General features: G+C 53.4%; 6 protein-coding genes across 6 annotated transcripts; 4 read left to right on the forward strand and 2 right to left on the reverse strand.

Moving 5' to 3' along the window:
- Positions 1-1,149: 1,149 nt before the first annotated feature.
- Positions 1,150-2,602, forward strand: BO70DRAFT_362052 (uncharacterized protein). Its single transcript, XM_025543195.1, has 2 exons — positions 1,150-1,779; positions 1,890-2,602. The coding sequence occupies exons 1-2, from the start codon at positions 1,194-1,196 to the stop codon at positions 2,324-2,326; spliced, it is 1,023 nt and encodes a 340-aa protein (XP_025399395.1). The 5' UTR covers positions 1,150-1,193; the 3' UTR covers positions 2,327-2,602.
- Positions 2,603-3,187: 585 nt separating this feature from the next.
- Positions 3,188-4,431, forward strand: BO70DRAFT_429196 (uncharacterized protein). The gene is made up of 4 exons (XM_025548051.1): positions 3,188-3,610; positions 3,687-3,992; positions 4,069-4,220; positions 4,277-4,431. Exons 1-3 carry the CDS (start codon positions 3,209-3,211, stop codon positions 4,120-4,122), a joined length of 762 nt encoding a protein of 253 aa, XP_025399396.1. The 5' UTR covers positions 3,188-3,208; the 3' UTR covers positions 4,123-4,220; positions 4,277-4,431.
- On the reverse strand, positions 4,411-6,009 carry BO70DRAFT_362053 (NmrA/HSCARG family protein). The gene is made up of 5 exons (XM_025543196.1): positions 5,597-6,009; positions 5,407-5,544; positions 5,309-5,360; positions 4,748-5,256; positions 4,411-4,658 (listed from the first exon to the last, which is right to left on the reverse strand). Exons 1-5 carry the CDS (start codon positions 5,777-5,779, stop codon positions 4,581-4,583), a joined length of 960 nt encoding a protein of 319 aa, XP_025399397.1. The 5' UTR covers positions 5,780-6,009; the 3' UTR covers positions 4,411-4,580.
- Positions 6,010-6,337: 328 nt separating this feature from the next.
- BO70DRAFT_396430 (Zn(II)2Cys6 transcription factor domain-containing protein) lies at positions 6,338-7,909 on the forward strand (the record flags this gene model as incomplete). The annotated part of the gene is made up of 2 exons (XM_025546621.1): positions 6,338-6,397; positions 6,446-7,909. The coding sequence occupies 2 exons, from the start codon at positions 6,338-6,340 to the stop codon at positions 7,907-7,909; spliced, it is 1,524 nt and encodes a 507-aa protein (XP_025399398.1).
- Positions 7,910-8,322: 413 nt separating this feature from the next.
- On the forward strand, positions 8,323-9,654 carry BO70DRAFT_352750 (uncharacterized protein; the record flags this gene model as incomplete). Its single annotated transcript, XM_025541806.1, has 2 exons — positions 8,323-8,418; positions 8,524-9,654. The coding sequence occupies 2 exons, from the start codon at positions 8,323-8,325 to the stop codon at positions 9,652-9,654; spliced, it is 1,227 nt and encodes a 408-aa protein (XP_025399399.1).
- A 792-nt stretch (positions 9,655-10,446) lies between these two features.
- Positions 10,447-12,359, reverse strand: BO70DRAFT_387242 (uncharacterized protein; the record flags this gene model as incomplete). Its single annotated transcript, XM_025545899.1, has 4 exons — positions 10,447-10,773; positions 10,965-11,974; positions 12,032-12,069; positions 12,252-12,359. Coding segments are annotated over 4 exons (1,441 nt in total), but the record flags the coding sequence as incomplete, so codon positions are not given.
- Between the last annotated feature and the right edge of the window lie 427 nt (positions 12,360-12,786).

Raw genomic sequence — 12,786 nt, forward strand, 5'->3', positions numbered from 1 at the left:
GCTAGAGTAGGGGGAGGGGGGGGGGTTCTTCTTGGTGTTAGGTACGCGAAGCAGAATGGAACACCATGGTGAGATTACTAGCTGTTGTTACCTGGTCCTGTATCATGTCAGTGTGGGGTGGCTTCCGTACGGCCGGCTCAAGTCCGAACAACCACGTATGAACATTTCTCCGGACTAGTAGATATTATAGTATATAGTAATTTATAGAATTCTTGCGGATATATTTATCCGCGAGAGAAGCTAGATAGAAGACTAGTAATAATATTTTAAAAAATATAGATACTATCTGAATTTTATAATAAATTTATTTTTTTTATATTATCTTAAATTATATACTCTTATAATTATTAGCTGAATAATTCTGATAGAATAAGCTGATAATCTCAGTCTTAAAAGATTTAAGATTAATAAAAAAAAATAGAATTAAAAAAAATATAAGACTCTATATACAGTGTTATTCCAGTTTCTTTTAAAAATATAGTAGACTAAGCAATAAAAGCACTTCAATACATTTGCAGGATGGCCGCTATTGCCGGCCGTACTCCCCCCAACAACCCATCGCGTTTCTCCCCTCATTCCCCTTGTTTTGAATTCCGCCAAAACATCTTGCTACTAGATCGTCCGATAGTCATCCTAGGCTCCCCATATCATGATTCGAAAACTTGCTTCTCGATTAACCAAGCAAGAAAGAATGCCCTCGTCGCCTTCCACCGGTCAATCGGGGACGAAGCTGAGCCGGTCACTCCATACAGATTGGAACAGAGACCCCGACTTTTTTCGATATACCAGAGGCCGCTTTGTTTCAAATGAAGCTCATGAGATGGCGATTCGTCAAGTCAACTTCAATATTCGCTCTTGCCCCAGGGACCATTTCTGTTTCTGCAGCGACTCCGGCCCCGGATGACAGTATAGGATTTGTCGCCTTACTATCGAAGTCGGTTATAGAGACCGTAGTTCGTCGGGTAGGATTATCGCGTTGACACAATTCACCCAGGCTATGGGGCTGAGCTCTGTTCTCTCTCTCTTAAAACACAGCCTCCTGTCTTTCTTCTTATTGTTTTTATCCGGTCTGTCATAATTTTCGCCCTCGAAGGGGAACGGAGTCTTGAAAGGGCTTACCTAATCTTCCCAGCCTCTCTTCACTCGAAACAAACACGTCTTTCTTCTTCTTTCCCTTCTTATTCCTTCCCAACATGGCTAATCGTCCCAGGGGCCTATTTTCCCAGCTCCATCAAATCAGATCCTCGGTCCCCGGACTAACCCTTCGACAATGTCAGCTTTCCATCTCACCACCGCACAGAGGTATAGCAACACGCATGGAACCCAGCAAAGTCAGGTACGAGTTTATGGAGGAAGTGGAGCGCATAGACTTCTATGTTCCAGGGGGTTATCATCCCATTCAACTGGGCGATGAGCTCAATGCCGGTCGATATGTCATCGCCCACAAACTCGGGTTTGGTCGCTCCGCGACGACCTGGTTGGCAGAAGATCGAATTCAAAAACGGCTGGTAGCCCTCAAGGTTTCTACCGCTGAATCGGCCGAGCGAACGCACGAACTCTCCACTCTTTCGCGGCTAGCTCAGGCTGAGTACGAGTTTCCTGGAAAGCGCATTGTGCAGAAACTACTCGATTCTTTCACATTCTCGGGGCCCAATGGTACTCATCGCTGCTTGGTTACGGATGTCGCTAGGGTTAATCTCCACGAGGCGAAGGACGCGGCGTATCATCAGCTCGTTCGTCTTCCTGCTGCTCGGTCAATTGCTGCGCAGGTAATTCTCGGTATGCACTTTATTCATTCTCAAGGAATTGTCCGCGGTGGTGTGTTGAAAATCTTCTTTCATCACGTGATCCAGTCAAGGATGGGCTAGTTAATCTGACGCTGCCAACAGATCTTCATCTTGCGAATATTCTTCTCCGTTTGCCGCTCGACATGCAAGACATGACTTTCGAGCAACTGCGGACGCGAGCAGGCGAGCCCGAGAAGCAGCAAGTCATCCGCCAAGACGGTGCTCCTCTTGACCCTGGAGTGCCATCAGAACTGATCATCCCCGCATGGCTCGGCCTTGGTGGCGATGAAATAACCCTGGCGGACTCCAAAATCCGGATTGCAGATTTTGGAGAATTATTCTATCCCTGTGAAACAGATAGGTTCACAGCCCACACGCCGCTCTTACTTGCACCACCGGATTTCGCTTCGCTGAGCCCGGAGGATCGGATCAGCCTCTTTCTTGCCCCGGAGACATTTGAACACTGGCGTGCACGATCTGGGATATCTTTGGGGATAATCTGCCGTTTGAGGCGTTCCCTGTCACGTTGGATGAGGTGACGATTGAACATGTTGAGATGCTGGGAAGGCTTCCTGAGCGGTGGTGGAGTAGGTGGGAGGAAAGAGGCAATTGGTTTGATGAGCATGGATGTAAGAATGTGAAAGAAAGCCTGCTTCAGTTCTATAGTAATGATGTCAGAGATTGGGATCAGCGATTCAAGGGGTATATTGAGGAGCCACAAGGAACGCAAGAAATTTTGACACCTTCTCACCGGAGGAGAGAGGGGCATTCCAGAAGATGATGAGGTCGATGCTGGTACTTGAACCGGGCGAAAGGGCGACGATCGAAGAGGTAGTGGGGTGTGAGTGGATGCAAAGATGGGGCCTTCCGGAGGTGCAAAAGATGCGGGATTTGGTATCAAACGAGGCTTAATACACTTTTAACTCATAATTGTATACATCTATGGGCTCACAAATATGATATATCAGTCTAAGGAGCAGGTATGGCAACGACTTTAAAAGTACCCAGTATAGTGAAATGTGTGGAAGCACAGTGTACATACACACTTGCCTCCCTACCCACCCAAAGTCACCCCTTCCTCGTAACAGACCACGTAGCCTTGCCCGAAATCAGGAATTTTGATTCCTTTGGAAAACATACAAGTATATCCTGTTGAATATATCTCCATAGTCCTGTATTATCTCAGCTGAGAATAATCGAAAACATTAAAGTTAATAGCCCTCTGACATCGACACTGTGGGGCTGTATCATCATCCCCAACTCCAACCTGCTGCCTGATTTCTGCCTAGACCCCAGACCCACCCCGACCCGCAGACCCTGCATTATTTACCCACCATCCATCATCCATAAATAGCCCTCCACTCCGCACCCCTTCCTCCCTTCCCTCCCCTCCATACCACCATAATTCCCTCACAACAAAAATGGCACGCACCGCCCAAACCGCCCGAAAAGCCTCCTCCCGCGCGCCCCGTCGTGCCCTGCAAACCACGCACCAATTCCACGACCACACCAACACCCCCTACACGGTAGTCGACGGCCCGCCCACCTCCTGCCACGACACCTCCGTGATCCGCAAGCTGGGGATCCAGCTATACACCCTCTCCGGGTTCACCGTCACCGCAGAGGAAATTGGCCGGAAGTTGCTGGCGAGTCATGCGATTAGCGGGTGGGGCAATGCGCGCAATTATTGGCCGCGGGTGGATGTTTATTCTACGCCGATGGGGCGTGTGGGGGGGTGTGTGGAGCATCATCGGTTGGAGAAGGAGTTTAGGGCACGGGTGAAGAGGGAGATGGTTGAGGCTGTTGGGGAGGAGGATGTTAGGGTTAGATTTGGGGGGTTGGAGGGGGAGGTGCGGGGGGGAGGAGGAGGAGGAGGAGATTGAGGAGGTCAGGGCGCAGGCGATCGCGAAGTTACGTGGGAAAGAGCCCCTGCCGCATATTGTGCCGACGTGGTGTGCGGCGGCGAAGTACTGGACGGAACGGGATCTCTGTCGCTCACGGTATCGGAGTTGGGTGCTGGTTGTGCCGGAGGGGTGTGGGTGTTGGGAGGATGTGCTGGGGAAGGGGCTGTGGGTTGTCAAGTTTGATTTGGATGTCTCGCCGGCTATGGAGACGGTGATGGAGGATTGGCCGGTCGAGTGGGAGGAGGATGGCCTGGAGGGGAAGGGGTGGGTGTTTGTTGAGAAGAATGAGGTTGGAGAGGAGGTGAGTGTGCAGAGGGTGTCGGTGAGGAATGATTGGGATTGGAGTCGAGTTGGAGAGGGGGTGATGGGGCTGGGAGTGGGAGTGGGAGTGGGAGTGGGAAGCAGGTCTTCAGGACGAGCCTCTATCATGAGTGGGCGGTTTTTACGGGGCGTTGTGGGATTGTACGTATCGGATTCCGTGTTGTGATGGGTGCGATGAGGGGGTACAGCATGATTGTGAGGTTGAGATGTGAGCTTTTCCTTAATTGGGGGGTGTGATAGGTGTTTTATGCTGACGGTTTCTAGGGATGAGCATTATTTTGATGGTGAGGGGCAGTGTGTTGCTTGCCGGAGGGCGACTGAGTATCGACGGCGGAGTAAGAGGGTGGCTGCGAGGGAGAAAGTGGGTGGAAGTGGTAAGTAAATTGGCGTGGAAAGGTTGCAGTATTATATGAGGCTATGCTTTAGACGTATATATCACTCGTGTTGAATGTTTCATCTCTCTGCCATTATGGCAGATAATCTCGCTACCTGTGGGAAACAAAGAGAGCCGCATAATCTTCTCAAAAGGAAAAAGGGCCATTCAAAGGCAGGTTATATCACCTCCCAGCTACGCCTTCTGCAGCGCAGCGAAGCTCGGGTTACTCTTGAGCGATTCCTCGAGGGTAACCAAGGGTCCGGTCAGGAACTATGTCAATTAGGAGCGTCAGTGATACACACATAAAGGATCTATGATACTGCGGGCGAGAAAAAGCCACTCTAGGGACAAGGGCATACCTTCTTGGCCTCCTCGATCCCCGCGCCACCAAAAAACCCATACTCGGACAAAAACTGCACCATCTGTGTCATATCCTCCTGGAAGAACTCAGGCAGAGCTTGTTCCGCAAGTCCGGCCTTGTAGATATCTCTGTCCAAAGTCTTGAAGCTTATCTCGACACCAAGGTTCTTTGCAGCGTCAATGATCTCTTGGACGGTATAGAACTTCTCCCCAATATTGAACTGTTGGCCAAGTGACGCCTCCGGGTTGAGAAGGATGCCTTTGACGAATTTGCCCAGGTCAGCCGATGGGTCGATCAAAGGGATGTTCGTGTTGACGGTGGCTGGTTCGGGGAAGAACAATCCATAGCTGGGAGGTGTCGTGGGCAATAGTGCCAGCTGTTCACAGACCACTGAGGTGTAGACGGCTACATGGATGATGGTGTATGGGATTGATAGGGAGCGGATGTACTCGTCAACGTAGGCTTTGCCGTCGAAGTGGACGACTCCGGTGAATTTGTTGTTGGAAACTAGTTTATTATAAGCAAACTGTGTTTGTAATGATCTGAGGGATGTGCTTACGCTTCGAAACGTGTGGAAGACTGCTCCAGACAAGGTGCTTGACATCGAGTTCCTAGTTGCGTTAATACTCGCTGTCGCGATGGCTTCGATCGCCTCACCTTGGCAACATCGGCAACATTCTTGCCCTGTCTCGTCTCTGCAGCGGCATCAAAGCTTTCCATGAAATTGGTGAGCGCATAGACAGCGTAGGCATTGCTGAAGGCAAGTCGAAGAGAATCCTTATCCTCCATGTCAGCCTGTCGCATTGGTATTAGTGACTGCGATAACTATGGTTCAACTGGGGCTCACCTTGACTATCTCCGCGCCTTGCTGAGCGAGAGCCAATGCAGCTGGCTTGGACGGGTCTCTAGTAACTGCCCGGATCGTGAACTGCGCGGAAGCAACTGGATCTTTCAACATGGTTTGGGCGACGGAGCCGCCTTGTTTGCCGGTGGCACCGAACACGACGAGGATCTTCGTATCGGTTGTCATTTTGAATTGGTATGAAGAGAAATTATGATGAGCTTTAGACCTTGTGTTGAGGCAAGGGAAACAGAGCTTTCAAGGCAAAATGTTCGCGATGAGTTTTTTTGGGGTTTTGGAGTGGTGGGAGAGAAGCGTAGCATAAGTAGGTGGAAGTCATGGTTATATATTGCTGAGAATCATCCAACTGACCCGCGATGGTGAATATTCCGGTGGGCTTGGGTCAGTCAGGATTGGAAATCCACACACGGCATCCTCCATAAATGTCTCAACAACAGCTATCTCTCAACACTGGCTGGGGGGGTAATTGGGAGCAACACGAGGAGTGAATCCAGGGCTGGCCCGCGCGGAGCCCTGCTATTGGCCGGGCCGCAATACCTTCCAAAAGGGGCTAGCGCTGACTGACTGGGCCGTCAGCTGCCGGGGATTATTTCTCCTCCATCTCACTTCCCTTTGATTCAATTTCATTGATCCAAAGTTAATATCTTGCCGTTCTTTCCGCTGTGCTGTGACTATTGATAATTCCAGTTTCAGTGGGCGTGGACCGTGCCGACACATGATTCCGAAATGGTCCGTCATGGAAGATTGTCGAAAGGATGCCAGGTCTGTCGGAAGCGAAAGATCAAGGTAGTTATCGACGAACCATCCTGGTTTCCACTGAGCTAATATGAACAGTGTGATCAGAAGCTTCCGGCATGTAGTCAGTGCGTGAAAGCGGGCTGGAAGTGTCCCCAATATGCTGATTCGGTGGACCGGATGTTTCAATATCAGCCAACAAGAGACTCCAAATCGTCCCTACCGGCCACTACCATCAAATCTAACCTCACCGACACTCACGGGACCAAAGTCCATGAGTTGTCTCTCTGCAAGCTTCCAAAACAGATCATACAACCTGTACAATGTCGAGCGATCGATTTCTTCCTCCAGACACACACCTTCCAGGAGAATGGTGTCATCCGCGGCCACTACGAATACTTACCTGCATTCAGCCACGAGATCACGACCGACACGCAAGTCGTGACAAGCTTGACTGCCGTTGCCCTCGCCGCGTATGCGTATAAATTCCAGTACCCTGAACTCCTCGACGCAGCCCGGCGTCAGTATGTATACTCTCTTCGGTACATGAAAGACGCCCTATCATGTCATGAAAAAGCAGTAGAGGATAACACGCTCATCTCCGTGTTACTTCTCAACACCTACGAGGGTCTCACATGCGAAACCAAAGCGTCACTGCCCCATAGAGAGGCGCATCTGAAAGGCGCAATGACGATCCTAGCTCTCCGAGACAGGGGCTTGGTTCGGTCTCGTCGCGGATTGCAGCTCTTCCGGCAGACGTCGCTGTGTCTTACGCTGAGCTGTTTGATTCATTCACTTCGGGTCCCTGCGGGACTGATGGATCTTCATCTTGTCTCTGCGGGATACATGGATACGGGTGAACCGGCGTGGAGATTATCGGATGTGATGATCAAGCTGGCTGGTTTTCGTGCGGATATTAGGGAAGCGGTCCTCTGTGACCCTGGGAATATAATCCAAGCCGCTGGGGCGATAGATGCTGAGCTCCTCTGCCTGGAAGGTGACATGGTCGCAAAGATGCCGTTTCAGACGCTCTCGGCCGCAGAGAAGAGTGACCTTGTCTGGGACACCTATTACCATGTCTACCCCGATCTGTGGGCGGCAGCTGCGTGGAACCATGTGCATTCGTGTCGCATAGTCCTGCATAGCGAGATCAAATCCCAACTGGAGACCATCCTTGCTACGTCACCGGATTCCTTCTCCCCAGCAGATGCACAGCAATATGAGCAATGCAGGCTAACATTACAACATCTCACTTCGGAGATTTGCGCCTCGATGCCGCAATACTGTGACTATCTGCCACTTCTATCTGACGGGACGCAGCAACAGCCTAAGGCCCGGGAAAACGAGATAAGCTACGGTAACAACCAGTCTAGCGCTATACCCACAACCGCTGGAATATATCAATTTTTCTGGCCACTGCTGAATGCAGGACAGGTCACTCAATCGCAGAGCCAGCGGGACTGGATCATTGATCGCTGTCGCTATATGGGGAGGATGAGCGGTATTCAGCAAGCATATGCTCTGGCGGAGATCCTGGAAGATGGCACGGGGATGATGTGCTAGGTTGATTGCCTCTTGGATACTTGAACACAGAAAATGTGTCATGGGCTGCGAGAGATCATATGCTTGATTTGCCAGGATTCTTGCCAGGGCATGGATGGTGTCACTTGACCGCGGTGAGTATGCTTGACATTTTACATCCCGTCATGCCTTCCTAGGAAGACCGGGGGGTTAGCCTTCTTTAGGGGTACTGTGTTGTGAGACCCGGATGCTCCGTTTACACAGGATCTTAAGCAACCCTCACATGGCCGCCTCGAACATGTGGCATGTCCGCTGATATAGCGCTGTACCACGGTCGTACTTATGCTCGCAGCCATGAACCGGGATATCGATCATCTATATTCTTCCACGATAATCCCGATGTTCCAGGACCTAGGCCAGGCAACTCACCAGTTGTCAATCATCTACCGTTCACCATGATCAGCTTCATCTTCTGCTTGGCACTACTAGGAATCGCCCTGGGCGGCGATGCCTTCATGTTCACGCCCGATACATCGGAGGAAGTGATAGACGTGAGTGGTACCCTAACCTAACCTTACATATTAACCCTGTTACCACCCCTTCCCCGACAAGAATAGAACCCACCACTCACTAACTAGTTAATTTAACCATCCCAGCCGCGTCTCCCAACCCTCTACGACATCCCCTGGTCCCAAACCCTCTCCACCCCTTCGATCGGTACAAGCTCCTACTGGACAAGCTCGCACATCACCGCCACCAACGGGCACCAGTACCTGCTACTCTCACACATCGTAATCACCCTCTCACCCTCACCCTCCTCCTCACCCAACCCAGCATTCTACTGCGCCTCAATCCTCGACCTAACCAACACGAGTACGCCAAACTACCACTCCTACGTCTCCCACACCACCATCACCTCCACCCAACTCACCAACCTGAACCTCACCACCACTGCCCCCGACCCGGGGTCTGATTATGACTCCAATTCCGATTCTGATTCCGGTTCCTCATACGGCTTCGTCTCCCTCACCCCCGACAAACTCACCACCATGCAAACATGGACCTCGCACCCCAACGTCACATTCAACGTGACCTTCGAAGCCACCACCCCTGCCTTGATCAACGGCGGCACCGGGTCATTCACATACGGCGACGGCCCCACGCACGAATGGGCCCTTCCGGGCTGTCGCACGACAGGGTCCCTTGTTCTCGATGGTGGGGGTGGCGGTGATAGTGGCGGTGTCGGACGGGAAACCGTAACCATCATCCCTGAGCGCTCTGTGACCTGGTATGATCGGCAATGGGGGCGCGGGATGCCCGGCTCGGGGAACTGGACGTGGTTTGGACTGCATTTTCATTTCGGGGGCGAGGGCGAGGGCGAGGGCGAGGGTGATGCCTCGGCTACGGCTCCGGCCACGGCCACGAAGGCGAGTATCTGGGTGGTTGATAATGCGGAGCCGTGGAGACGGGATCGGTTCGCGACGGTGAGGGTCGGTGGGCGTGGTGGGCGGACGGAGGTTTTGGCGGTGGAGTGTGTCGCGAATATGGAGAGGGTGTGGAGGTCGAAGAGGACTGGGGTGGTGTATCCGCTTGAGTGGGATGTTGAATGGGCGGGCACTGGTGGTGGGCGGTTGAGGGTGAGGATCCCGGGGGGGGTGGAGGATCAGGAGATGGTCGGGGTGGGGAGGGGGGATACGGCGTATGAGGGGTTTGTGGTGGTCGAGGGGTGGATGGCGGGGAGAGAGGTGGTGGGGTTTGGGGTCGTGGAGATGGCGACGTTTGTTTGATGGGTTGGACTGGGTTGCTTGTCTTGCTAGAGGTGGGGATGGTTGTAGGGTTGTTGTGTTGTTGTTGTTGCTGTCGCTGGGTGGTATGGTGGTTTATTGTGATTCTGTGGGGACAGAGGGTTGAGCGTTGGGATAGATTTACTAGTCTCCCATGTTGCTGTTTGAAATCGTTTCTTCATTTTGGCTGGAATGGCCGATTTCGCCAAGACTTGTAGAGGAGATTTATTTGTCTTTAAGCCCTGAGTATCTCAAACAAGCTCTGTCGCCAAAGCTCTGTCACGGACTGCCAATCCAGCAGAATGCGGGAAGCAGACCGGACGCCGGATCGAACATCGCCTGGATCATATCGTCGGAGTCGGACAGATGGGTGGGTGGGACTGTGCGATGACAGCAGTAGCACGGGCCACGGATACGTCGGACAGCCCCAGATAGTCTCTCCACTTTGATTGGAGTGGCTGATAAACAGCTAGATGGAATGGGTTTAGCTTAGATAGGCACATATCCGGCGGGTCTCTCGCGGTCGGTGATCATTGATGGTTGGATTTGACATGATAAGGATATTTATATAGACAGAATTCAAAATTCATATGGACATTGTGCCAAACCAAGACACAGAAAATACAAACAAGCTCAACTGAAAAAAAATCACATACCCCTCCACCTGAAAAGAGCGTAAGTCATGCATGAGTCATGAGTCATATTTATCCACGCCCATCTCATCTTCCATGTATATATATATACACACCCTCCCCCCCCTCCCCGGCTTTTCTTCCCCCCTTAACAAAACACCCCCACCAACCAACCACCCAATACAACCTACAAACACAACCACAATCACCACAAATGAACCCGAAACGTTGTCCCGGGCCACCCCCTCGCCAAATCCTCCCCAGTCCACGCATGCGCATGAATCTCATGATCAGTATGGTTCTCCAACTCCAGCCTCGCGACGCGATGATTCGCACAGACCCATGGTCCAATGGAGCACGACCCCGGAGGTGCGGCGGAACATGTCCGTCTTTCTAGGCTTGTTAGCGCCTCCGCGGTGTGCAGCGCGACCTGGCTCTCGCAGGCGCATTCGCGACGCGGGTACTGCCGGAGTAGGGATAGGGCGGCCTGCTGGATGGATGGTTCGCGGCAGCGGGTGGCGATGAAGAAGAGCGGTTCGACGACGGTGGTGGTGAGGCAGAAGAATCGGCCGGATTGGGGGGGTGGGGTGGCGGGGGTAAAGATAAGGATGGGGATGGGGATGGGGATGGGGATGGGGATGGGGATGGGGATGGGGATGGGGATGGGGATGGGGCGTCGACGATGCGCGCGGCTAGGGCTACCATGTTGGTGTAGTCGGGGAGAAACTCGTCGTAGGCGAGCTCGCCTTTGGAGGCGTCGAGCGAGAGGGAGATTCGCGCGAGGCTGCGGCGGAGGTACAGCAGGTTGAGGGCTTTGTTGTCCTTCTCGTGCGGTGCGATGGCGAGGTACCCGGCGATGCGACGGTCCCAGTGCGCGAAGTCGTCGAGGCATGTTTGTTTGATGGATAGGGCGTGGCTGATTTGTTCCGGGCGGGAGAGGTCGGTGGATGGGTTTTGGAGGGAAGTGAAGAATTGGATCATGCGGTTGAAATGCACTTCCAGCGACACGTAGGCTTCCGGGAGGGAGCGGAAAGGGCGGTCGCTGGGGATCAGGGTGATGGTGTTGTCGGTCCAGGGGATGGCCGGCTGCTTACTGGGGAGGTGCGGCCGGGCGAGGCTGTCCAGCTGGGTGATGCAGGCGGTCATCATCCCCATTTCGATATCGTCTTCGTCGACTTGGATGCCCAGTTTCCAGTGGTGGAAGAGCTTGATGACGCTGCCGATGTGCTGGAAGGCCTGGTGGTGGTAGCTCTGCAGGATGGCCACCCCGATGTACATGATGCAGGTGCTCAGGATGGCGAGCTTGTCGACGCGGGTCAGATGCGCGCGGGACATCAGCTCTCGCATCGATTTCATGGATTTGTTGTACTGTTTCAGGGCAAAGGCGGCCTTCTGGGCGTCGCGCGTGCGGGAGACAGTCATGGGGGTGTTGTCCGTGGCGAAGTCGCGGTGCAGCCAGGCCAGGGCGGCGATGGCGTGCCACAGAGCCGGGTACTGGTGCGACATCTGCAGCAGGCGATACGACCAGAAGCCAAAGTCGAAAAGCCCCGCCAGGTTGATGGTCGTCACCGACCGGAAGAAGTGGAAACTCTCGTTCTCCACGGGCTCTCCCCCCAGGTAGTCCCACGCCGACGGCATCTGCATCACGTAGCTGACCATGGGGGGACGCCGGATGATCATGATCTGCAGGCCTGTCGGTTTCTTGGTCCGCCGGTTGTTTAGGGCTCTGGCGTTCGGGGTTTGGTAACCATCGCATGTCCGTCCAGTCGAGGTGCACTTGTTGCAACTAGCCCGGATGCAACGTGTCAATTCGCGAATCATCCATCCAGGGGAAGGACTTAGCCGCTTCCTGTGCACTCACCTCGGTTTAGTCTCGTCGCACCTGACGTGTCGGACCCTGGCCAGGTCAGTCAGGCAGGCAGCCCCTATCCATCTCGACCCAGACCGGGGACATCCCGGCCTACGTACCTGCAGGTGGCGCATCCGGTGTGGGCTCGGGGAGCCCACTTCCGGAGGCGCGGTTGGCCGGAGCGGTTCAGGCGTGATGCTTGCTCCCCGGTGGACTCTGAATGCATGGTGAATGTCTAGTGGGATTGGATTCGATGTGATGGGGGGTCACCATCCAGGGCGAATTCAAGCCTCGCGGTCGGTGCGTGGGGGCCGGACGTCACGTGGAGGCAGTGGCAGGGATTGCTATTGCGCCGCTCGTCTATTCATCTTCTAGCCGGTGCTAGCTGCACTAGTCTGGCCGGCCCATGCCCCCCAGTGATCACGATCCTGATCCTGATGGAGATAACGGAGGCCAATCTGTCGGGAGTTTGTGTCGGCCAGATTGACTGCCCCGAGCTGAGATGCTCGAATCGGGAGGGGATTCTGGGTCGCCGATGGTCCACGCTAGCCCTAACAGGATTCAGCAACGGTTTGGCTCCATCGCTACGACGCTAACAGACCCCGTAATGGGTCAGATACAGTGCTGGGGACAGGTGCCATGGAGGACGGGACC

This window comes from Aspergillus heteromorphus, assembly GCF_003184545.1.
Source record: "Aspergillus heteromorphus CBS 117.55 chromosome Unknown BO70scaffold_12, whole genome shotgun sequence".
Taxonomy (NCBI): Eukaryota; Fungi; Ascomycota; class Eurotiomycetes; order Eurotiales; family Aspergillaceae; genus Aspergillus; species Aspergillus heteromorphus.

What these genes read in the sequence shown, in the direction of transcription:
- BO70DRAFT_362052 (XM_025543195.1), top strand. Translation starts at nt 1,194, where the DNA reads ATGGCTAATCGTCCCAGGGGCCTATTTTCCCAGCTCCATCAAATCAGA. An exon ending in TGCTGCGCAGGTAATTCTCG is followed by an intron (nt 1,780 to 1,889) that starts GTATGCACTTTA and finishes CGCTGCCAACAG; the next exon opens with ATCTTCATCTTGCGAATATT.
- BO70DRAFT_429196 (XM_025548051.1), top strand. Translation starts at nt 3,209, where the DNA reads ATGGCACGCACCGCCCAAACCGCCCGAAAAGCCTCCTCCCGCGCGCCC. An exon ending in TTGGGGAGGAGGATGTTAGG is followed by an intron (nt 3,611 to 3,686) that starts GTTAGATTTGGG and finishes GTCAGGGCGCAG; the next exon opens with GCGATCGCGAAGTTACGTGG. An exon ending in AGAATGAGGTTGGAGAGGAG is followed by an intron (nt 3,993 to 4,068) that starts GTGAGTGTGCAG and finishes TGGGGCTGGGAG; the next exon opens with TGGGAGTGGGAGTGGGAGTG.
- BO70DRAFT_362053 (XM_025543196.1), bottom strand. Translation starts at nt 5,779, where the DNA reads ATGACAACCGATACGAAGATCCTCGTCGTGTTCGGTGCCACCGGCAAA. An exon ending in ATGTTGCCGATGTTGCCAAG is followed by an intron (nt 5,361 to 5,406) that starts GTGAGGCGATCG and finishes TAACGCAACTAG; the next exon opens with GAACTCGATGTCAAGCACCT. An exon ending in TCTTCCACACGTTTCGAAGC is followed by an intron (nt 5,257 to 5,308) that starts GTAAGCACATCC and finishes ATAATAAACTAG; the next exon opens with TTTCCAACAACAAATTCACC.